This window comes from Hemicordylus capensis, chromosome 14 (assembly GCF_027244095.1).
Source record: "Hemicordylus capensis ecotype Gifberg chromosome 14, rHemCap1.1.pri, whole genome shotgun sequence".
NCBI lineage: Eukaryota > Metazoa > Chordata > Lepidosauria > Squamata > Cordylidae > Hemicordylus > Hemicordylus capensis.
This window is the reverse complement of record NC_069670.1, coordinates 1,072,981-1,097,014: the sequence shown is the minus strand read 5'-3', so window position 1 is coordinate 1,097,014 and position 24,034 is coordinate 1,072,981. Positions and strand designations below refer to the sequence as shown.

At 51.0% G+C, this 24,034-nt stretch overlaps 2 protein-coding genes across 3 annotated transcripts in view; one reads left to right on the top strand and one right to left on the bottom strand.

Annotated features, from left to right (window-relative positions):
* Nucleotides 1–16,647, bottom strand: part of LOC128337689 (zinc finger protein 182-like) — a 52,689-nt gene extending 36,042 nt beyond the window's left edge. Inside the window, exons 1-2 of one of the 2 annotated variants that reach the window (XM_053278954.1) lie at nt 16,523–16,647; nt 6,819–7,169 (exon numbers count right to left, since the gene is read on the bottom strand). The gene's annotated coding sequence lies outside the window, so the exon portion shown is untranslated. Of the gene's footprint in view, nt 1–6,818; nt 7,170–15,644; nt 15,759–16,522 lie in introns of those variants that run through there. The other variant, XM_053278956.1, reaches the window with a different exon arrangement.
* Nucleotides 7,333–22,166, top strand: LOC128337235 (uncharacterized). The gene is made up of 7 exons (XM_053277997.1): nt 7,333–7,440; nt 16,587–16,726; nt 19,046–19,077; nt 19,792–19,899; nt 20,424–20,540; nt 20,752–20,982; nt 21,997–22,166. Exons 1-7 carry the CDS (start codon nt 7,333–7,335, stop codon nt 22,113–22,115), a joined length of 855 nt encoding a protein of 284 aa, XP_053133972.1. The 3' UTR covers nt 22,116–22,166.
* The last annotated feature ends 1,868 nt before the right edge of the window (nt 22,167–24,034 follow it).

Below are 24,034 nucleotides of genomic sequence, written 5' to 3'. Positions count from 1 at the left end.
TTTCCTTCTAGCCAATGGGAGCGGGGGAGAGAGAGAGAAAGCTCCTGCAGAGATAGATCTGCATTTCTGAAGAGGGCATGCCTCTTATCATGCTAATGATTCAACTGGTATTGAGGCACAGGCAAGAGGGGAGGGCATGCCCTCTCTCCTGCTGCTATTCCCCCTCAACTAGCATTTTCAGGCATTGTGCCTCTGAGGCTGCCTTTATTATTATTATTATTATTATTATTATTATTATTATTATTATTATTTCTTGTTTACACAGTCAGACAGGTGTTATTGACTGGTTTGTTTTATCCAGACATCAAGTCCTTCCCAAGGACCTGGAATTTTATTATCAATAATCAACAAAGCAATACCAGGTGATAGCAGAATAGGAAAAAAAAGAACTAGAAAAAAATAACAAAATACAAAGATCTACAAATTGAAATTGAAAGGCTGTGCCAGAAGAAGACCAAAATAATCCCAGTAGTAACTGGCGCCCTGGGTGCAATTCCAAAAAAACACCTTGAAGAATAGTTCAACACCATATGGGCCACAGAAATCACCACCAGCCAATTACAAAAAGCAATTAATTATTAATTTAATAATAACAACAACAACAACAACAACAACAACAACAAAAAATCGACATAGCAATACCAGGGGATAGCAGAATAGAAGAAAAAGAAATAGAAAAAAATAACAAAATACAAAATCTACCAATTGAAATTGAAAGGCTGTGGCAGAAAAAGACCAAAATAATCCCAGTGGTCATTGGCGCCCTGGGTGCAGTTCCAAAAGACCTTGAAGAGCACCTCAACACCATCGGGGCCACAGAAATCACCATCCGCCATTTACAAAAAGCAGCTCTACTGGGAACAGCCTATATTCTGCGACGATATCTATAACAATTGGTAATAAAATCCAGCCATCCCAGGTCCTTGGGAAGGACTCGATGTCTGGATAAAACAAACCAGTCAATAACACCTGTCTGACTGTGTAAATAAATAATAATAATAATTCGATTTCTATACCACCCTTCAAAAAGTGGCTCAGGGTGGTTTACACAGAGAAATAATAAATAAATAAGATGGCTCTCAGATAGTAGCCAGTGATAGACCTGTCCTCCATGACTTTACCTAAACCCTTCTTATCCCAGTTGGTGACTGTCACAATCTTGTGGCAGAGAATTCCAGAGGTTAATTTGGCAATCAGTTTCATGGGATGACCCCTGGTTCTAGTGTTATGTGAGAGGGAGGAAAAACTTCTCTCTGTCAACTTTCTCCACACCATGCACAATTTTATAGCGCTCTGTCATGTCTGTCTGTGTGTCTATCTATGTGGTCGCGAAGAGTCGACACCAACTTGTCAGCACTTAATCAATCAATCGATCAATCAAATCATGTCTCCCCTGATACACTTTCTCAGCTTGTAAAGAAGCAGACTGCCAAAGTGAAGGGGGCAGTTTTCAGCTGGCTGCATTTTTTAAAAACAGCTTGACATGCAAACGTCATTAGTCGATCATGATTCTTTCCACGCCGTATGAAGTTTAATCCCCTCATTTTGGCGGATCAGCACTGCATAAGTGAATGCAAATCCAGATTCTTTTTCTGAACCCACCGTAGGCAGTCCAGATTTCTTGGAAAGAGTGAATAAGGGCTGCTGTTTAGTTACAAATCTTGTGTATGATCCACATTATGTGTGTCAGAGGGAAGCGGATGTTTTGCTTTCGGCGTCGCCTTCTAATCCCATTTCATTATTATTATTTTTTAAAAGATCAGGCCTTGTGTGCTACGTGGAAGAGGGAAAGGCGTCTAACAATGCCTGTGAGTACAGCGAGCAGACGGAGAACACACAGAGGGAACTGGCTGTTGCCCCGAGAAACGATAAGCAAATAATTCCCTGACCAAAGTAGCTCAGGCTTTTTGGCTCACATGCAGGACGGGTGTGCACTTCAGGCCACAAACATGGAAAGGCGTCTCTCTCACAGGCTTGGGCAATCCAAGCTGAATCCGTTTGATTTCTCTAAAAAAAAAGGTTCTAGGCTGCATGGTGGAGGAGAAACGTTTTGTGTAGTTGGTGGTGACGGCATGGTTTGATTTTTTAAAAAATTATTGTTTTAATTTCTTTCTATTTTTTAAGAGGGGTTTAGATAAGTTCATAGAGGACAGGTCTATCTGTGGCTACCAGTCTGGGGGCTATAGGCCAGCCTCAGAGGCAAGATGCCACTCAATACCAGTTGCAGGGGAGCAGCAGCAGGAGGCTTTACACACAGGGCTTCTGCCCCAAATCTCCTTACACCAGCCAAACGTACCCCGAAGTCCTTTCGAGATCCTTGGACCCACTCCGCACACAAACTGGGCTTTGTGATGCAAATTCTAGCTTATCTCCACGTATATCTGGGTTTTTAAAATGCTGGCTTTTAAAGCTACTTTTTCTGACAGTAGCTGGAACAAATGGGAGAGGCACTGCGGTAGAATCATTAGCATGATAAGAGGCATGCCCTCTTCAGAAATGCAGATCTATCTCTGCAGGAGCTTTTTTTCTCTCTCTCTCTCTCTCCCCCTCCCATTGGCTAGAAGGAAAACACGGAGCATGCCATGTGGTTCTTGTTTCAAAAGAAAACCGAGAGCAGAGGGGAGGGGCTGCTTCCCTCAATGCCGCGAAAGGACTTCGAAGTGGCTTTGCTCCCAAAGCCTGACGCCAAGTGCGAATAACTCCCAGGAGAGGGGGCATGATCTCATCTCTTGTCTGTGGGCTTCCCAGAGGCATCTGGTGCGCCACTGTGTGAAACAGGATGCTGGACTAGATGGGCCTCCTTGGGCCTGATCCAGCAGGGCTATACTTATTGCGTGCTTTTTTTTACTATGTAAACCCTAGAAATAGGAATTTTGGCACTATAGAAAGATGAGTATAAAAAAAATACACCGGAGTGAGAGACCCAGACTGGGAAATGGACTGACTCTCTTCAGAATAACTGGTTCCGCACCAAAGTTGGCACCGAAGAGTTACCTTCCAACACGCTTATCATTGTGGGGGCTTCGTTGAATCCAGTTGGGCGGACAGAGCTAAAGCCAACAAAAAAGAAAGGAGAAAGCGGGAGAAGAGCTGGTCTTGTGGTAGCAAGCATGACTTGTCCCCTTTTCTAAGCAGGGTCTGCCCTGGTTTGAATTTGAATGGGAGACTACATGCGCGAGCACTATAAGATATTCCCCTTAGTGGATGGGGCCGCTCTGGGAAGAGCACCTATCTTCTTGCATGCAGAAGGTTCCAAATTCCCTCCCTGGCGGCATCTCCAAGATAGGCCTGAGAGAGATTCCTGGCTGCAGCCTTGGAGAAGCCACTGCCAGTCTGTGTAGACAATCCTGAGCTAGATGGACCAAGGGTCTGACTCGGTATATGGCAGCTTCCTATGTTCCTATGTGGTTTGGTTGTCAGTGGTTTTGACCAACATTTTGCTGTCATCTATCTCTAAGAAACCGTTCAGAATAAGAACTCTCAACGATCCCATAATCTCCTTAGCAGTCTGCACAGCTGGCAAATTAAGAGAAACAAAAGGGTGAGCTCAGCGCTTGGAGTTTTGAATTTAAAACATAAAAATAAAAGGCAGCATGGAGTCTAGGAATCTGAACCTTGCAAGCGAGGACTGAGACCTTAATGTCCAAAGCTTCTGAATATGAATACGAGCTATGAATACAAGCTACAACCCTTTCAAACACACATTGGTTGATTTATTCTGACATGTATACCCTGTTTGCCTTCCAAGGAGCCCAGAGTGGTGTCCATGGTTATGTTTCTCTTCACAACAAGGCTGCAAGAGAAATGACCGGCCCAGAGTTGCCCAGGGAAAGAAACTAACCTGGACGTGGCAGCAGAGACGCAGGGATGCATTACCTGCCTCCTTTTGGTCTTACGACACTGTTCCATTGGGATCAGGGCTGTGGTAAAAGGGGACCTCATTGCCCTGGGCCAATTCAAGGGGTTTCCAAGTTTCCACTCTGCCCGGTGGGCTGGCTCCCCAGACCTGAATGTCACAGGCCTCAGGGGCAGCGTGGGAAAGGAGTCCTCGATTTCTGAGTCAACCCACAGAGGGTCAGCCTTTGCAAGGGACTGGCTGTGCTTACAAGGAATTAATTACATCTTTCGGAGAGAAGGCTCTGTCCCGTTTAGTCGGCATTTCCAAAAGGTGGCTGCGGGAAGCCACCATCCAGTCTTTTCTCCAGGATGTGAGTAACCCTGTCGCCACCTGAGTTAGTCTCCGATCCCCTGCTGAGCTAATTACACCCTTGACCCACTGATAATGAGCTGTTAAGCCATCTGGCCATTAAGTCTGGATCGTGCTCTTCCCCAAAATTACAACGCTGTGCTGCCAACAGAACAAGAGGGCCCTTTCTTAGGCAATGGAACCAAGTTAGCCTAACGGGTAGGGTAGGGTAGGGGCGCGTTAGGGTGCCGTTGGTACAGTCACCCCCTGGTAAGTCGGTGACTGTGCACCCACCTTCCAGGTGACTCAAGTGCCCATATACTGAGGGGGAATCAAGGCTGCGTAGGGCCCCTGTGGATGCATCTAGGCAAGGTAGACCTTATGTTCAGATATAAGAGCTGGTCTTGTGGTAGCAAGCAGGAGTTGCTGTAACACAACAAGAGAGGCTGAACTGTGCCTTTTACAACCCAGTTGGACGCGGGACTAGATCAGCCTTGGGACGGATCCTGATCTCCAAGACCAGGAGAGCTGCTCCTACGGTAGGGAGCATGAGCTACCCCCTTTGCTAAGCAGGGTCCACCCTGGTTTGCATCTGGATGGGCAACTACAGGTGAGCGCGATAAGATCCTCACTCCCCTTAGGGCAGCAGTTCCTAAGCTGGGTCTCTCCAGACGTTGCTGAACTACAACTCCCAGCATCCCCAGCCATAAGAAGTTGTAGCTGGGGATGTTGGGAGTTGTAGTTCAGCAACATCTGGAGGAATCCAGTTTGGGTACCGCTCTCTTAGGGGATGGGGTCGCCCTGGGAAGAGCACCTGCCTGCTTGCATGTAGAAGGTTCCAAGCTCTCACCCTGGCAGCATCTCCAAGACAGGGCTGAGAGAGATTCCTGCCTGCAACCTTGGAGAAGCCGCTGCCAGTCTGTGAAGACAATACTGAGCTAGACGGACCAAGGGTCTGGCTCAGCATAAGGCAGCTTCCTCTGTTCCTATGCTTCTAATAGCACAGCAAGGTTGCAGGCAGGAGTCTCTCCCAGCCCTGTCTTGGAGATGCCGGGAACCTTCTGCATGCAAGCATGGTGATGCGCTTTCCAGAGCGGCTCCATCCCCTAAGGCGAATATCTTCCAGTGCTCACACATGTAGTCTCCCATTCAAATGCAAACCAGGGTGGACCCTGCTTAGCAAAGGGGACAACTCATGCTTGCTCCCACAAGAGAAGGTTTGCACAACGTAAGAACAGCCCCCCTGGATCCGGCCCAAGGCCGATCTAGTCCAGCATCCCACTTGGTTGGAAAAGTCACAGTTCGACCTCTCTTGTTTGGGGCCACGCCATTGGGCTGCCGTTGAAAGATGGGGACTTGTTGCTTTAGTCATACAGACTAGGCCATGAGCCGACTGGGGTGATCGGTGCCATCTTGCGGGGGGGAGATGAATGCTCTCTGTGATTTTTGACAAGCCTGGCCAGCCCGACTACCCACCTCTTGCCTCAGGCGGCTTCCCTCTCACCCCAAGTCACTGAGGCAAAGAGAAGAGTGCCCCTGAGCATGTGCTGACTTGCACAAGAACCCGCAACGGGTTCCCGTAGGCCGGTTCGATGACCGTTTCCGAGACTGCGCTTGAGGCGAGCAAGAGACTGTGGCACCCCTTGAGCAAACGGAAGAGCGTTTTTGGATTTAGTTTGGTTTTTTTTTTAAAAATAAAATAAAAAATGATGATGCTTTTAAGCAAAATGAGGAACGGTGGCAAATCCACCATAAAATTTATTGTATGTTAAATAAAACAAATAATAAATAAACAGATCGATGTTTTCAAATACACGTGTTTAAAACCTTCACTCCAAAGCTAGCCTTCTGCGAGTGGAAAGGCCCTTTGGACCCAACCTATTGTTTTTTTAAAATAGCTTCCAACCTTTCTACATATTACAACACTAAAGAGATTCATACCCCACGGCAGATGTGTGCACTGCCGTTTGGGCTCAGCGTCGTGCATCTTGTGGCCTGCAGGGGGGTCGACACCTATGCTGAAAAAGCATGCTGGGCCTCCAGAAAGGGACCCCCTTCCCAAACGGGCTGTGTGTGGGCTGTGATCTGGGAGGAGAACAGACCGCAGTCTTGAGGACAGAGTGCAGCTGTCAGAGAATCTCCACTTTTCCTTTAAGGAAGGCAAGTTGCCAGACCTCAACGATGCAATTGGATGGGCTTGGAAATGCATGCACAAGGAGAGTGGCTGCATTGCATCCCCTGATGTGCATCCCCCTTGCCCCCCGGCCAATTCGTGTGGGATAATGCACACACCACCACCCCGCCTAGCTGATGCAGAAGCAATAATCTGCCATCACGAAAACAGCTGGAGAAGCCGGGCCAGATCAGAGACTTGGCCCATGTTCATCATTCTGCTCGCTCCCAGGATCCAGATTTGCTTGGCACTAACTTTCCCCTTTGTTTGGAGTATACGCAGCCCCTGCCAGGTTCCTTCCTCTCCACATGGCCCAACGAAGGCTGTTTGGATCCATCCAGTGCCACGCAGCCCTCCCCACGGAAAGTTCTCGGCTCCAGTTCTACACTCGCTCTCCTCCTCCTCCCTGGATGACACACACCAGCACCCGCCACAAGACAGTCAACCGGCCGTACTTACAGGCCATCCGCTGCTCCCTTGGGTGGCGTCCCCCTCGCGGTTCCTTGGATCTCCGGGAGACAGCTGGCACCAGCAGAGCTCTCTCTCTCTATCCTGCTGTTTATAGCTTGGGGTTTCCAACGTCACTCTCTTGTGACTCACGGCGGACAGCTCTGTGGCTTCCCACTAGGGGGCACTCCAGGCCAGAGAGAAGAGCGCAAGCATCACGAAGGTGTGGACGACTCCCCCGTCGGGCAGCAAGAAGTGGACCACATTTCACTCTGGGGAAGACGGGGGAGGACACAGCTGTGGCTGTGGCAGGCCTGAGGCGGCTTCCGATGGCCCTGCCGTTCTCCTGGTTCTTCTTCGGACCTGGCGTCAGACCAAAGAGACAAAGGTTGAGCTCTCTGCCTGACTCTGGCACGGCGCCCCAGCCTTCTCCGCTTCGGCTGCAGTACAAAGGGGGCATTCTTCCAAGCCCTGGCCAATGTTTGCTAAGAATTTAGCACTGAAACCTTCTTGTCTCGCTGCTACAATGCGTCGGGCGGTGTTTGGCGTTCTCATGCCGCCGCTGCCACCGCACGACTCGCCTCTCGGGTTTGACGTGCGATGGCAGGGCCTCTGCTGTCCAAATGACGTGCAGGTAGCTGGACAGACAGAAGCGGCAGGCCTTCCCAGCTCCGATCTGCAAGATCTTTTCCAACCATCGGGGCGAGGAAACGGCCCATCCCGTTTAGGAACAGACGTTGGGGTTATTGTTTTGTTGTTGCTGCTGCTGCAGTGTTTGGGCTTCCCCTCCCCTTTCTCCAGAAAACAAACTGGTTATTGACTACATTACTAAATAAGGTTACTGAGTTTGGGGGGGAGACTCCATAACAACACGTGCCATAAACCAGGCAAAGAACCAACAACTGCTAATGAGTTTCCTCCCCATGTTGTATGGAAACTGCCTTGAGAGGCCGTGGTCTGAAAGGTAGCAGACAAACAAATAAACAAGACTGTCATTATTGTGAGTTGACATGCACAATGTGGAAACACCGGCAGTGGCCAGGTTCAGACGAAACACGAAACGGGAGGTCCTGTCACCTCTGGTTTCCGAAGCTTCACGTCCGAACTCAGCACACTGGAGGTAAGGGCGAAAAGGGGCTTGCGGTTCTCCTCACTAAACTCCACTCTGTACCTTTGGTCAGTGTGGAGTTTCGCAGCCCTTAACTCCGGTTTTGCGGTGCCAGCGCTACGTTCAAATGCTGGCACCTCAGTTTGAGCCCAACGGGACTGGAGTTGAGGAAGCTCCTCCCTCACTCCGGCCTGATTGGCTGTGCGGGCTGTCCGTTTGTAAAGAAGGAAGCCTGCACAGCCAGCTTCCCCACCTCTCTGCAGTCTTATTGACTGCAGAGAGGCCCCTCTCCCCAATGTCCAAACGTGGACGGGAAAGCGGGGGTGGAGAACCGCGGGTCCACTGGACTACGGTTCCGTGCTACATCTGAACACAGCCCATGAGTCATGCCTTAAACCTGGCCACTACATCTGAACCCGGCCAGTGAGTCAGGCACAAATTGGCCTTCTTGCAGAGTTTGGACTCCAACTCACATCATCCCTGACTATTGGCCACTGTGGCTGGGGATGGTGGGGACAGTAGTAATTCAACAGCTGGGAGGCCAGAGTTGTGCAGCCCTGCCTTAAACAGACAAACAAACAAGCCAAGCCACCAATCAAAGACTTTTGCATTTATGGGATTCTCCCGGACGTTTTGCATAATGTGGCCAAATTCTGTGTGAGGCTAATAGAATCAGACAAGTGTTAGTGCCTAACTCAAAAGGTATAGTTTAGGATGGATTATCAAAGCAGTTTATTAATGTCTGCTCTTTGTTAAATGGCTTTTTATCTGTCTGCTTTTGTTTTGCTGGCTGAAATAAAGTTTGACTGATTGATCGACGGACTGACTAACTTTTGCACTGACTGATACACATACCATGTCGATTCTGTTTCATTTTACAGATTGCAATAGAATATACTTAAATGTATCACCTCTCACTACAGACTTTAATGCAGCGGCCTTAGGAACATAGGCAGCTGCCATATACTGAGTCAGACCATCGGTCCAGCTAGCTCAGTATTGTCTACCCAGACTGGCAGTGGCTTCTCCAAGGTTGCAGGCAGGAGTTTCTCTCAGCCCTGTCTTGGAGATGCCAGAGAGGGAAATTGGAACCACTGCTAACTGAGCAGAGAAACACCTTTTAAAAGTGACGATTCTCTTATCTTTAGCAGGGGGAGAGCAACCAGCCATATCCAACCCCAGCACAGCATCCCTCCAGTGGCTGTTGTTGGTATCTGCCTTATGTTTCTTTTTTTTAATTGTGAGCCCTGTGGGGACATGGAGCCATCTTATTTATGTATTATTTATTTTTCTATGTAAACCGCTTTGAGAATGTTGTTGAAGAGTAATATATAAATATTCTTCGTCGTTGTCGTAGTAGATGCTCTTCCAAGAGCGGCTCCATCCCCTAAGGGAAATCTCTTACAGCGATTACAATGAGACACTTCTAGTCTCCCATTCATATGCAACCAGGGTGGACTCTGCTTAGCAAAGGGGACAAGTCATGCTCACTACCACAAGCCCAGCTCTCCTCGCCTTGTTGAAATATAGAAGGATGTATGGGATACGTTTCGATTTCATGAACAAAAACTACCACTTATTTGCAAGGAAGAAAGCACCACTAAGAGCGATCATCTCCAGACAGACTCAGATATCTGGTCTGCCACAGAGCCTGCCTACTGGGTATATACGCCTACAACAAATATTTATAGACCGCTCTTCAACCAAAGTACACAGAAAAATAAATAATACATAAATAAGATGGTCTCCTGTCCCCAAAGGGCTCACAATCTAAAAATCTTTGACTGTATATTTGGGGCAGTCCTCATTTCTGACTAACGGTGCATGGCCAGCTCTTGTATGAATCTGCCCAAATACGAAAATAACCCGGAAAGGCCCTTTTAAATAAATAAATTAAAACAAGTGTGTGTGGTGGGGGGGAGGCCTTTATTCAGCTTTTCTGCACATTCCACACTGGACCCCAGCATGAGTGGAGTGTCTGGGTGAGCAAGCGTGTGTCTTTGTCTGGCCAGCTCAGGAGGTTCTTCCTTTTTCTCTAGACGCAAATGCCCAACTCCCAGCAGCACCAGCAGCCTCTGCAAAGGTGGGACCCGCTGACCTCCCTCCTGGACCTCCCTTTCCCCTGGAGGCTGGATTGTGGAGGAGGAGGAGGGGGGGCGTATAGCCCTTGCGACACCATCCATCGGGGAATTAGCTGCCGCTGCAAAGGGAAGGAGACGGATTTCTCCCCTTCCTCACACACACACATACACACACACTTTCCCCACTGATTTCTCCGCCCCCCCCCCGCCTCTGTCCCTGCTCCTTCCTCGTCTGCCTGCAGGGCTGGGAAGTCGCCAGCCTGCAGCACCCACACTTGCGCCCCGCTGACCCTATTCCTATTAACAGTCCCCACCCACCCCCTAAAGGGCAGATCTCCCCCATGTGTGAGCACTTGAAGATCTTCCCCTTGGGGGATTTGGCCACTCTGGGGAGAGCAGAAGAACCCAAGTTCTCTCCCTGTATCTTCTGCCTTCAACCTTGGAGAAGCCACTCCTTTTGTTCCATATTGCAGTTGGGGTGGATGATGGGAGCTGTAGTCCCACAATGGCTGGAGGCCCTCAGCTTGGTCCCCCTTCTCTTTTGTCTGAAAGGACTCTGGTGCCTCAGCCTTACTTGAATACAGCCTAAGCCTTGCAAAGAAGGGTGGGTGTCCCTCCTCAGGACCCCTTGTTCCAAGGAAGCCCTTGGTTTCTGGCCCCTTTCAGTGGCATTCTGGGCTGCTCAGTCTCCTTTCATGACATTTGGATCTTGTGAAGACAAAACATTAAGAAGAGAAACACACACAACAAAAAAGCTGAACTTTTAAGTTCAACCTCCCAGGAAAAAGAACTCACTGTTTTGAGGCTAGAGGAATCCTCAACATTTGACCGTGAAGACCCAACCCAGCCACTGCAAACACAAAACCAGCTTGGAAAGGGAAGCATGTCTGCCCTGGCTGCCAGCAGAGGTCACTGCAGACCAAACCTTCTTCTTCAGGCCTTTCCTTTCCCACCAGGAGCCAAAGCAGCAGCTGGAGGCTTGGATTGAGGGGGGGGGGGGAGCCCATTTGGGGGGCTGGTTTGGCCCTGTGAGGGGAGCCTTTTCCAACTAGGTAGCAGGAGGGAGAAGTGACTGTGTGGAATCCAGAGAGGAGGAAACACTGGGTAGGACAGCACCATCCTAACCAGCTTTCATACCCAGCTTTGCAGAGGCCTAACTAGGGAAAATGGCGCCTAGGGCAAGCACTGAAATTGCCCCCCCCCCCACTCCGCCTCCCGTCCAAACAGCTGATATGCATCTTTTCCAGATCATCATATAATTCTGATTTAAAGTACAAATTACTGCAATAAACAAAAGGAGAAATCAGCACTAGGTACAAAGATGTGTGATATTCTCAGTGCCATCTGCTGCCAATATGTGGCAATCCACAAATAAACTGCCCCCCTACCACCCAGGATAGAATAAAAGGAGTTTGAAAAGAAACAGTATATCCACAGAAATTATGATCTTTTGTAGGCATGGGTGAGGGCCAAGCACCTTCCAAACAATTCACTCCCCCCATGTTCCTTGTGTTAACTATGAAGAAAAGGCACTTTTAATATACTCAAGAGTATTTTATTTATTATAATCAATTCATCTATAACACATCAATAAACAGAACATTTCCCTATGGGCTCAGTTCTATTGATGTTTAGGATGGGAGCATGATGAATGAGAACTATACTGTTTTTCTTTCTGATAACACATGGTGAGACAAAGTTCATATCCCACAAAATGCACTTTATCCTTCCTGTGTGCCACCTGATATATTTTTTTCTGGTCCTTTCTCTACCTGTAGATAATAAAATTATGCCCAAAGAATCAGAGAAGCTACTCTTTTTTTTATAACCTCAAAACCTCCATAAAAAACAAGTCCTGTTTGCAGCAGACTAAGAGGAACAAAAACACATCTTGTACCAAAGGCAGACTTTGTTGCATACTTGATCAAAAATTCAGTTTTGATTGAATTAAAAAGACTGCTATTTTGAAGAAAATGTTACATTTATCAAATAAGCAAACACAAGTTTAGTTTCCCCCTAACATAGCAAGAAATGATCCATAGCTGCTTAATTTACCAATCAGAGCCCTACTAAATTCCTGTTGTAAAACCTGACGAGGTTTCGGGGGGTGGGGGGGAAGAGACGATAGTATCTCAGTTCCATCCTGGGAAGCTGATAGTTTTAGTGTAACTGAAGTTGATGGAATGAGGTTTGCAATACTTTAGAAAAAGTGCAATTATTTTGCCCGATCCATGGTCTGTAATTTTCCATTTTTATTGAAAATAAAAGAGAGAACAGAAGGAGTAAGGAAGGAAACGGAAGACTCAGAGGCTTGGCTTGGGAAAGAAAGAGAAAGAGCGAGATAGGGAGGAGGAGCAAGGAGAGAAACAGAGGACTCAGAGGCTAACAGAAGGAGCAAGGTGGGAAATGGAGGACTCGAGGCTTGACTTGGGAAAGAGAAAGAGTGAGAGATGGGGAGAAGGAGCAACCACCATGCCGGTGGTGAGAGCATGCTATTGCTCAAGTTACGAACACAATGATGCCATTGCCAACGTTAACGAACGCACAAACTGGCTACTACTTTTCCTCTCAGTCTCCACAGAGAGAGTCTTACTCTCTAGATATGACGATTGTCTTTTAATTACGATCAACACGGGAAAGCAAACAAAAATCAGAAATGACTTTCCCCACCACCTATCCCCGCTAATTGACTTACAGAGATAAAACAAGAAAGCATTCCTCTGGATCACGTTTGAGGATCCTTGCTAATGTTTATTTAGTAAGCAATCTTAAGGCAACGACTATATGACGTGTGAAAAAGCAGGATTGCAGCAAGGGGAAGAGAGGGTTTAAATGGAGACGCATCTCATCACAGTTCTGGCTCTTGTCACCCCGCCCCACCTCTTCAACAGGAAGTTTGGAAGCAAGCAGCTCTTCAACGGCTCTGCTCCTTTGCACTTTTACAAGCTGCCTCTTAGCAGAAAGTCTCCACCAGCCCTGTGAGAGAAACCTGCCCCACTCTCCCCTCCCGCTGTTTCAGAGCTCTACACCAAAATCATCTCCAGCTAGGCTCAGGCTGAGGCTCGGCTCTCTTTGCTGAGGGGGCACAAATGCTTGCCTGCTGCTGGGCTGGGAACTTTCTCCTGCCCAGCAGCAGGCAAGCAAATTTGCACCCCCTCCCTCAGCAGTCGTCGTGGCTGGCTCGGCAGTACAGAGCAGCGCAGGGGCCAGGGCGGCAGGGGCTTAAACAATGGCGTGGGGAGGAGGAGAGCTCACACACACAAACCAAAATGACATACCCCGCGGTTGTGCTTAAACAATGGACCCACTACTACCCCACCCCGTGCCCAGCCGCACCCGTGGCGTGTGGAGGGAGGAGAAGAGGGCTGCTCTCATCATGGCACACGGCACACACACACAGAGGCGTAACTAGGGAAAACGGCGCCCGGGGCAAGCACTGAAATTGCCCCCCCCACTCTCCTTCCCCCCGGCTGCCCCCGGAAATATGGAAATGTGTCACAGCTATAGTCAAATGTGGGTTGTGGGCTGCATCCGTGCAAGTATACTGGGACAGGAAAAAGGAAACATGAGGCTACAAGGCTCTTTAGAAATATATATTTTAAAGAAATGTCTTGCATACTAACAGCCTAAGTTTGCAGTCCTCATGGCCAGAAAATAAATGCTTTTAAACATAGTAATAGGTTTTGTGTCCCAAAATGGAAACGACAAGACAGGTATTCTAGTCTTTTCCATCATAGATATTCTAGTCTATTCAAGATTTATGCTTATATTATAATAGAGACTTAAATTATAATAGACATATATTCTAGTCTATCATAGATATTCTATGTTTATTAATTCTATAATAATGTCTATTTGTAGCACACTTTACGTTGGTTATATTCCTGGGAAACTCAATGGCCACATTCAGCCACCATTATTTGAGCCATGATCTCCTCCTCTTTCTGCTTCCCTCTCATATACAGTCTTAATAAATAACCTCCTGGTTTAATTAAATCACCGTTTGCCTATGCACCTGAACAGCAAAACTGAGGTTTGGGCCCTTCATATACCAGAATTGCAAACCACACTGTGTGATCCTAGTTTGGAGGGCTTACTCAGCAGTTTATTGGATGTAAGCTGTGAATGTGAATGCATCCAATTGGATTGAACGTAAGGGCAAGTTATGGTTTGATTACGTAGGGAGCTGTCTACAGAGTCAGATATTGGTCCACCTAGCTCACTATTGCCCACACTGACTGGCAGCAGCTCTCCAAGGTTTCAGGCAGGAGTTTCTCCCAGCCCTACCTGGAGGTAGGGATTGAACCTGGGATCTTCTGCATGTTATTTGCAATTACATCTGACTTGCTTGAAATAAATACACATAAATAAATACACCCCAACATACATCTGACTTGCTTGAAATAAAAACACAGGCAAATCAAAAAGATCATGAATAAGTAGGGGTGAGATTTTTCTTTGTTTTAAAAAAGCCTTCCCAATTTCCTCTTATTTTTAAAACTCTCTCAAAGGAAAATATAAGTTTAATATGTAAAACAAAATACACATTGAATGAAAAACCGTGATTAACTTTTAAAAAACTATTAAGTATGTAATTAGAAGGATTCCATTACATTAAGATACCAATTTCTTTAAAGCCAGAAATAATACCTACTGAAACTTTAATTATTTAAACAAGGAAAAAGGCATGTTATCTTCCCTAACAAAGATTAAAATCAATTTAATTGGTTCTCCACTGCCTTGACATGATTCTCGCTGTGAGTCAAGCAACCAAAAAGGGAAATTAATATCGCAGCTGTTAATCACGTGATATTTGTGCACTCTATCTTATTAAAGCTACAGGGGCAGAAAGAAAAACTTCCCATTGCTACTTTTTGGACCAATTTGTTCACACTGTATTAAATGGGATTTCCCCCCCTTCAAAAATATAGATGCTGTACTTATGTTTTGGAGACAGAACATCTACAATATGCACCAAATGAACAAGGCTGAAAATGTTGTAGACTGTATGTTGCTAATAAAAATCTGCTATAAAGAATAAACCTAGTATTAGTCCAGACAGACTGAACATTATTCAAAAATTATATTAATGAGTTCCAAATTAAATTTGCCACCCCACCCCCAATGCTAAGGGATGATCCAGAAGTTGTAATTACTAGCAGAGCTGCAAAGATCTTGTGTACTAGTACTACTAGTTTCCTTTTGCAATCCCACCTCTGCAAAAGGAAACTCATGCATGCAAGCCAGGAGAGTGACTTGTGGCTCCACTTGCATTGCATGAGTTTCCTTTTGCAGAGGTGGGATTGCAAAAGGAAACTCGGGCGATGCAAGTGGAGCCACAAGTTGCTCTCCTGGCTTGCATTGCGTGAGTTTCCTTTTGCAACCCCACCGGGACTCACACAATGCAAGCCAGAAACACATTGCAAGCCAGAAACACAATACAAGCCAGAAACTCACACAATGCAAGCCAGGAGAGCCCAACTGGCTCCACTTGCAGGCAGCTACCCTCGGTTTAGGGGTGGGAGGGGGGTGAAGCCTGCTATGCAAAGCACAGAAGAGCTAAAAGGAGGACGTTATGCAAGGGAGTAGGGGCATTCTCTCACACAAAACACACACAGGGGAGAGAGAGATTTTAGCAATGAAACTTACTTTGTTAATGCAGAACAGAAGAATAAAATGCAGCCAGAGGGCAGTGTGGTGGTCAAATGGCAGGCAGGGTCAGAGAACGTCCCCAGCAGCAGCTGCTCTCTCAACTAAACCAAGCTACTCCTCGTGCGTGCAGCAAGCAGGGAGGGAGGAACTGAGACAACCAGCATGGTGGGCATGTGTTCTCTGGCAGCCAATGGGAGCTCCCGCCCACCGGAGAGCTCCGTAATGACAAAAAAAAAAAAAAAAATAAAAATCACTCAAAAAAAATTTTTTGCCAAAGACAGGGGACTGGCGGGGGCACTTTTTGGTGCCCCCTCCCAAGTGGCGCCTGGGGCACGTGCCCCCCCTGCCCCCCCTATCGTTACGCCCCTGCACACACAAACAACATGCCCAGAGTTAACACAGCCCAATCGAAGCAGCCGGTGGGTGCAGGCAGCAGCGGCTCCGAGGGAAGCTTCCTCGCTGCTCAGGGGCCAGGGGCTTAAATGGCCGCCCCGCCCCCGGCCACCCCCGTGGGGAGGAGAGGGCTGGAGAGGCTGCTGGCATGCATGCCTACATAATCTAAGCGGCGAGCGAGGGGGCGGCAGCCGCACAGCTCCAAGGGGAGCTTCCTCGCTGCTGGCAAATGCCGCCACCCCCCCCCCCCCGTAGCATATAACTAATTTTTCCCCAAGATGAGAGAGACACCACCAAGGCTGCCTGCACTCTCTCAGTCAAGACAAAAAAAACCCATACATTCTGAGGGTGGTTTGCGCGCGAGTGTCTGGCGGCCCGCCTTCCCGCCGCCTGCAGCTTGGAGCACCCTTAGCATGTGCGTTGCAGAACAGAAAGAAATTTAAAGAGTAAAAACTCATGCTGTAAGCACTGCACTCACACACCTTTAGTTGCTTGCTTTTAAAAAAACTGCGCCGCATTAACTCTTCTTCCTCCGACTGACTGCAGCTCAGCGTCGAGCAGAGGACAGCAAACACTCACACGCAAGCAGGCACCACCAGACGCTCCCTCCAGCAGCAGAGCAGTCTCAAAGAAGCACGTGTGATGTTTGACGTGACTGATGACGAGATCTCGCGCGATCGCGAGTTGTGGGGGAGGTCCCAGCCATTTGGCTGGCCAATGGCGGCAGCAGCAGGGATCAGGGAGCGCGGTGCCCAGAGCAGAGACGCCGCACCCGGGGCTGCACAGGCAGGATAATTAGTGGTGGACCGCAGCACCGACCGGGGCGCAGGGGAGCCAGCATTTTGGCGCCCCTCCTAGAGTGGCTCCCAGGGCACGTGCCCTGCCTGCCCCCCCCCGGTTACGCCCCTGCAGCTTTGGACCAGAGTTGGAAGAAGAGCTGATCTCCCCAGCGTTTCCTCCTCCATGGATTCCACACCATCACTTCTCCCTCCTCCTCCCTGGCTCTTTCTTTCCACACCACCCAAAAGGGGGAGCACACCCAGCTCCCAAACCTGGGCAGGACACTTGTCTGACCCAGATTTGGGTGGTGTGAATGGCCTCCAGATGTGAAAGAGGGCTTCCTTACTGTAGAGGCATTTCCAAGCAAGGGGCTGCAGGGTGTGTGATTAGAGGGGGAAGCCATGTGGGGAGCAGGGAGGGCAGAAAGGGCTGACCCTGCCCTGGTGCTTGGGGACTGGGAGCTGCATCCCAAGGCGGGATTTCAAACCACAACAAGCCAGCGTGGCCAGTAGCGGATCTGGTGACCTCACCGCAGTTAACGGAATTCTGCAGGGATTCCGCCGGAGGAGGCTCATTGGCCATCCTTGCCTTGGTCAGGAGAGACAGTTAGTTGGTCTTGTCCTCCTGCTTTCTTTTGCCGAAATGGGTGGCTGCTTCGCCTGCTTCAGGTACAGTCTGGCCTGGCGGTGGGGCAGGGGTGGGACCCAACCCAAGGGCTGCCTGGGACTGGTTTTGAAAGCTGTCCTTCCTTGGTTTTACCTTCTCTGGGTTGGATGCCTCTCTCTCAATCCCAGTTGCGGGGGAGCAACAGCAGGAGAGAGGACAAGCTCTCACCCCCTGCCTGTGGGCTTCCCAGAGGCATCAGGTGGGCCACTGTTTGAAACAGGATGCTGGACTAGATGGGCCTCCATGGGCCTGATCCAGCAGGGCTGTTCTTCTGTGCTTCATTTCACCTCCAGCATGGACCCCAAGCAGCTTCTCCTTGAAATGCAGGAACCCTCAAGGGTTGAGTCGTGGGGTGGTTTCCTCAGTAGTTCCTGGGCTTGCAGGCCCTAGACTCATGAACCACGAGGAGTGCCCAGGAACTATGGGAGACCACTAAGGGCCCACACGGGGGGTGGTTGTGAGGAAACCCTTTGCCCTCCCTTTGATGCTGACATCTCCAGCTGCCCATGAAGCCCACCCATCCTCTTGCCAAGAATCGTGCCTAAGCCTGCTTCTTCCTTCTTCTTCCAAGTCCCAACAGGAAGACGTTGTCAAGTAAGTGGTTCTTCTTTCCCTTCTGGATGTTTCTGGCTCAGGTGGGGGTCTCCCTCAAGCGTGGGTGGGGATCAGGCAGGACCCCAACCCAGGAGGTGTGGCACCCATGTCCCCAACTGGGTGAGCCCGGCTGCCTTGAGGATGATGTATAGCAAATTGAACACAGAAGTGCATGGCTTGATATAATGCTAGCCTGCTTACCTAGTCTCAAGGATTTTGTAAGAAATCCCTGTCAGCAGTTAAGAATGCTGTTGGGGTACTTTTCCTTTCCTTAGAGTCAAAGCAACCTGCGAGTGTTGAAGGAGAAAGATAACGCAGAAGCAGATATGGCTAAAATCTTAGCCAGTCATGATGACGTATTTGATATGTGGCTGGACAACATATTGTTCTGGAGAACAATTTTAAGAGTATAAAATGTATGCTCTCTGTATGGTCCTTTGTCTTACTTTGAGCAAATAGACAAACTAACACCTCTGTTCTTAAGGCAGAATTAAACCTTTGATCTTGTTATCTTGTCTGGGCTTATGATTATTGGGCTCCATCTGCCCAGGAACGAACCTCCTTATTGGGGACAAGGTTACCCTGATACATCAAGGAGGCCAAACACAGGCCGATGGATATGATTCTAGCAAATCTGAATTTGGTCCCAGCAAAACTGGCTTCTTGTCTTATTTTGCAAAAACAAGCACAGACGCCCAAAACGAAACCTGATTTGGAAAACTCTTCTGGAGAGGGACGGGTCAGTCCTCAGGGCCAAAAAGTACCCGTGATGCAGTCCGTTCCTAACCCCATCGAATTCCCAACTCTGGACGCATCCAAAATGAGCAGGACCACCTAGAAGGCCTGACGGTCGGATGCATCTGAGGCAGGAGGAGAGGGAGAGATGTGCACCCCCTGGCCTGACTGGGAAACCCCCCAGGCCCTGGGATTGCTGACTGAGAATACGTCTCTGCTCTCCTCTGCAGGCTTCCTGAAGATCCGGAGAAGGATCAGACTGGTGAGTGGGGGACCAGCATGGTGCAGGCTCCTTCTCAGGGCTTCTCCACATCTCCACAGCAGCTCTCCTTGAGGATCTCTTGCTCTGGGCAAAGGAGCCCGATGGGAAGAAGAAGGTCGTCTGATGGATGAGTGGCCGGAGGAGGACAGGCCACCAGCCTCCTAGGCACCTGACGGAGCCCACAGCCTTATCTGGGGGGCCTCTGCCAGCCACCTAGGGAGGGAGGAGGGCCATGGCCTTCAGGTCCTAGCCACACTTCCTTGTCCAAGGAAGAGACCTTTGCTTTGGAGTGGATGCCGGTCAGAGCTTGGCCTAGGGAGGCAAAGCCTCAGGCTCCGTATGGCAGCTGCGTTATGTGGGCATCGTGGCAGAGAGAGCCTCGATCCAGCCTCCCTCGTTTGTTTCGGTCACTGGCCCACCCAAAGAACAACCTCGCTTGGCAAGTGGAAAGTGGAGGCCATGGCCATCAGGGCCCTGGGTCTTCCTCCGTCTCCTGATCTCTGCTTCCTTCCCTCTCTTGCAGGTGTTCCTGAGAACCCCAGCTCTGTCCCCCCCCTGCTTCCCCCACCTCCCCACCTCCCCACCCCAATCCCTACCTCCCCACCCCACCTCCCCCCTATGCTCCCACCTCCCCCTCCCAGTCTCCCCCTCCCTCCCACTAACTGAAAAGACATCACCCGCAGCCCCCTCCCCTCCCTGAACTCTCCACCGTAGTGGTCGAGCCACAGGAGACCCCCTCCTCCACATCCTCCTCCACCTCCAAGGAGGAGGTGATAGTGGCGGAATTCTTCAATGACCTCCAGGACCAGTCCGCGGAGAAGGGTAAGTACTGCCCCCCTCAGCCCCTCCCCACACACCCAGACCCCCGCAAGGGGCATCCAGGGGGGGAGATTTCGAGGCCAGCCCACGGAACGGACCCAACCCTTGTCTTGCCCTCTCCGCGGCCCCCAGTCCTAGGAAGAGACCTTTGCTTTGGAGTGGATGCCGGTCAGAGCTTGGCCCAGGGAGGCAAAGCCTCAGGCTCCATATGGCAGCTGCGTTAGGTGGGCATCGTGGCAGAGAGAGCCTCGACCCAGCCTCCCCCGTTTGTTTCGGTCACTGGCCCACCAAAAGGACATCCCCGCTTGGCAAGGAGAGAGCGGAGGCCGTGGCCATCAGGGCCCCGGGTCTTCCTCCGTCTCCTGATCTCTGCTTCCTTCCCTCTCTTGCAGGAGATCCTGAAAAGCCCAGCCCTGTCCCCTAACCTGCTTCCCCCACCTCCCCGCCCCACTCCCTACCACCCCAGCCAAGCCCCCCCTCCCTCCCCACCCCAGTCTCCCCCTCCCTCCCCCTTCTCCCCACCCCAGAGACTGCGCCCCCAGACCTCTCCCAACCCAGCTCGGTGGAGCCCCAGGAGGACACCGTATCCACCGTGTCGGATGCCTGCCCAGGTCCCTCCACCAGCAGGGGGGCTCTGCAAGAGGGTAAGTGTTCGGGCATCTCCTAGCCCCTCGGCATGACCCGGAGGTGTTGCTGGGTCCTCCTCTCCGCCTCCCGGCTGACTGAGCTCCACTGGTCCAGCTACACCTCCTTGCAGGGGTGAGGAGGGAGGGCAGGCGATGGGGGGGTGGTTTTCAGTGGGAGCAAGCCAGACTCTGGGGCCAACCATCATCTTTTGCTTCTCCTCTCTTGCAGACCTCCCTCAAGGCCCCGATGCAGAGGCCTCGTCGTTCCAGCCTCCTGGCCCCATTTTCGCGTGGTCATCCTCCTCGGCCTCCACCGAATATCTCCGCCTCTCCGCCACCCGCTCCTTCTCCCCCTCCTGCCTCTCCCTGAATCCCTCCCCTTCCCCTCCTCACAATCTTCACAATGTGCAAGGGAAACTGGAGAACCTGATGGCACTGCAGAACAAGCAGGTGGAGGACCGTAAGTCTCCTCCGCGCAGCACCCCGGGGGCCCCTTCCCGTTCCATCCCGATGGCCCTTTTGCAGCTCTGAGGGCCCAGACGACAGCGACGACAGGGAGAGACTCTAGAGCAGGCCTGCTCAACCTTGGCCCCCCCCAGCTGTTTTAGGACTACAACTCCCATAATCCCCAGCTACAGTGGTCAGGGATTATGGGAGCTGTGGGCCAACGTCTGCAGGAGAGCCAAATTTGAACAGCCCTGCTGTAGAGGCTCAGAAGGGGAGCCGAGGCAGGGAGCAAGCACGGGAAGGAGATGCCTGATTACAACTCCAGGGGGTCTGGGTTCGAATCCCCATTTGGCCATGACCCTCGAGGGGAGGCTCTGGGTCAGTCCCTCGTCACACAGCCTGACCAACCTCTCAGGGGGGTTGAGAGGACCTGAAAAAAGGTGACCCCCACCCTGAACTCCTTTGACCAAAAGCAAACTGTGAATGTGGCAGGGGATGATGGGAGTTGTAGTTCAACAAAATGGAAGGTCAACTTTCCCCACCTCTGGCTCACAGTCTACAGTGCGGCGAGGGAGGGGGAGCGGAGGAAGAGGAAGGGTGGGAGAGGAAGGAAGAGGTGGAGATGGGAGTTGGGTGCCCATCTCCTGCCGAGGCATTAAGGATCATCTATTCCTCCACAGAATGGAAGGATTTTGAGGCAGGACTGGGAGGAAAGGAGGGGGAAGGGTCCAATTCCGGCTGGGTGGCAGCTCCAGGCCTAAGGGGCAGCGAGGGAGAAGGGGAGGAGTCCTTGTTGAGAGCAAGAGACCTGCTTCCGGGGGGGGGGGTTGCCGGGTTGGGGGTGCCAGTGTCACCAGGAGGGGGTCAAGCCCAGAGGCAGAGGGCAGAGCCATGGGGGGTTGTGGGTTCGAGGCCAGAATGAGGAGTCTGTGCCGGGTGTGGACAGTGGCAGGGTCCAGAAGGTCAAGGTCGCACCTGGTAGGGTGGCAAGAAGCCCCTTTGTCCCATTGGGTTCCTTTCCTTGCAGGACAAGAAGATCCGATGAGCTTCCGCGCCCACCTCCAGCATGTTGTGGTGATGAAGAGGCAGCTACAGCAACTGAGCACCAGGCTCGGCGAACTAGAAGAGATGTTGCTAGTAAATTAATACGATTTGTTGTTGTTGTTTTTGAATGTATTTATTTCATTGTCAATTGTTTTCCAAATCCAGTGTAAAAAACATAAATGCTGTGTTTGTTTTTAAAGAAGAGACAGACATGCTGCTCTTGAGTTTTCTTTGGGCCCAGTGGGGTGAAAAGGTCTCTGGGTCCAGCCCCGCTGCAGAATTATGGGCAGGCAGGAGGTCTTGAGGATTTAACACGTGGCAGGGCTCCTCATACCTGGGTCCCCAGATGTGGCTGGACTACGAGCCCCATCACCCCCTGCCGCAACGACCAAGGCCCAGCATGAGTGGAGAGTCTGGGTGAGCATGTGTGTGTCATTGTCTGGCCAGCTCAGGAGGTTCCTCCTTTCCCCTCGACCCCAAAGCCCAACTCCCAGCAGCAGCAGCCTCTGCAAAGGGGGGACCCACCCGCTGACCTCCCTCCTGGACCTCCCTTTCCCCTGGAGGCCAGATTGCGGAGAAGGAGGAGGCGGTGGGGGGCAGACCCCTTGCGACCCCTTCCATCGGGGAATTCGCAGCCGCTGCGAAGGGAAGGAGACGGATTTCTCCCCTTCCTCCAGCTTCTCTCCCGGTCCTCAGAAGCAGCCTGGAGGAGCCAGAGATCTTTCCTGCTTGGGGCTGAAAAGGTGCTGCCCGCCTGGGAAATCTGCATCTTGCTGTTTGCAACAGAGAGAGAGAGAGAGAGACTTTCCCCATTGATTGCTCCTTCCTCGTCCACCTGCAGGGCTGGGGAGGTCGCGCCCCGCTGCAGCACCCACACTTGCGCCCCGCTGACCCTATTCCTATTAAGTCCCCACCCAGCCCCTAAAGGGCAGATCTCCCCCCCTCCCCCTGGAGAGGAGGCCAGGCTTTGTGGGAGGGGTGTGTGACTCTGAGTGTGTGTGGGCGCGCGGCCTTGATGGCTCAGCCAATGAGCGAGAGGAGCTGGGGATGCTGTTGGGACCGGGAGGCGGGGTGGATTTGGGGGCGGGGACAGGAAGGCAGCATGGCCGGAGGAGGAGGAGGAGGAGGAGGAGGAGGAGGAGGAGGAAGGCCGGAGGGTCCAATCCTGCGAATTGGGGGGGGGAGCTGAGAGGAGGAAGTGGAGGGGAGGAGCGAAGAAAGAAGAGTGAGAGCGAGATCTCTGGCACCACGAGGCGCGTGGCTGCCAAGCCTGCCTGCGCGGAGTCAGAGCCGCCGTTTCCACGACCTTCTCCCGTGGCGGCTTCGAGCTGGAGTGGCGGTGCATGAGGCTGCCGGCGCTGCTGCTGCTGCTGGTTGACTTGGCTTCCCCCTGGAAGGGGCAGCTGTGCCCTCCAGATTTACCTGGAAGGCCCCACGAGCTATGGGGGAGAGCTCCAGACACCAGCTGGGCCTTTCATCATGCATTAGAGCTTAGCTTGTTGTAGGTCCTGGCTGGGGACTGGGGGGGGGGGGGGGCGGGATCCACTCTTCTTCCTGACTTCCTTTCCCTTGGACCGAGAATTGGAGACAATGAGCTCCCCAACCTCTGTTGCTGGTGTCCGTCGTCACGATCGTTCTCAGGAACCTTAAGAATCTCTTCCTTCTGGACAAGTTCTGTGGGGAACTCCACCCCCGAAGCGATAACCTGACCCTGGACGGCATATGGACCATCATGTTCTTTCTTCTGGAAATGAAAGATTGGAACGTCAGGAGGAACCACTGCAACTCCCTGAGGTGGAACCTCGCCCAAGCAACTGTCTCCAGCATGGAGACCATTAGCCCCAGCAGCCTCGCCAGGGATAGTACTGGGTACTAGGCCCTCCCATAACTGGAAGGCCCGACGTGCTTTTGATCCCTTGGTAGAAAAAGGAGCCCTTGCAAAGTATCTATGACCATTCTCAAATGTTGAATCCTGTGAGTGGGCGTCAGATAGCTTTTCTTTCTGTTTATGAAGAACCCGT

What these genes read in the sequence shown, in the direction of transcription:
- LOC128337235 (XM_053277997.1), top strand. Translation starts at nt 7,333, where the DNA reads ATGCGTCGGGCGGTGTTTGGCGTTCTCATGCCGCCGCTGCCACCGCAC. An exon ending in GCTGTCCAAATGACGTGCAG is followed by an intron (nt 7,441 to 16,586) that starts GTAGCTGGACAG and finishes GACTGACTGCAG; the next exon opens with CTCAGCGTCGAGCAGAGGAC. An exon ending in GGACCAGTCCGCGGAGAAGG is followed by an intron (nt 19,900 to 20,423) that starts GTAAGTACTGCC and finishes TCCCCACCCCAG; the next exon opens with AGACTGCGCCCCCAGACCTC.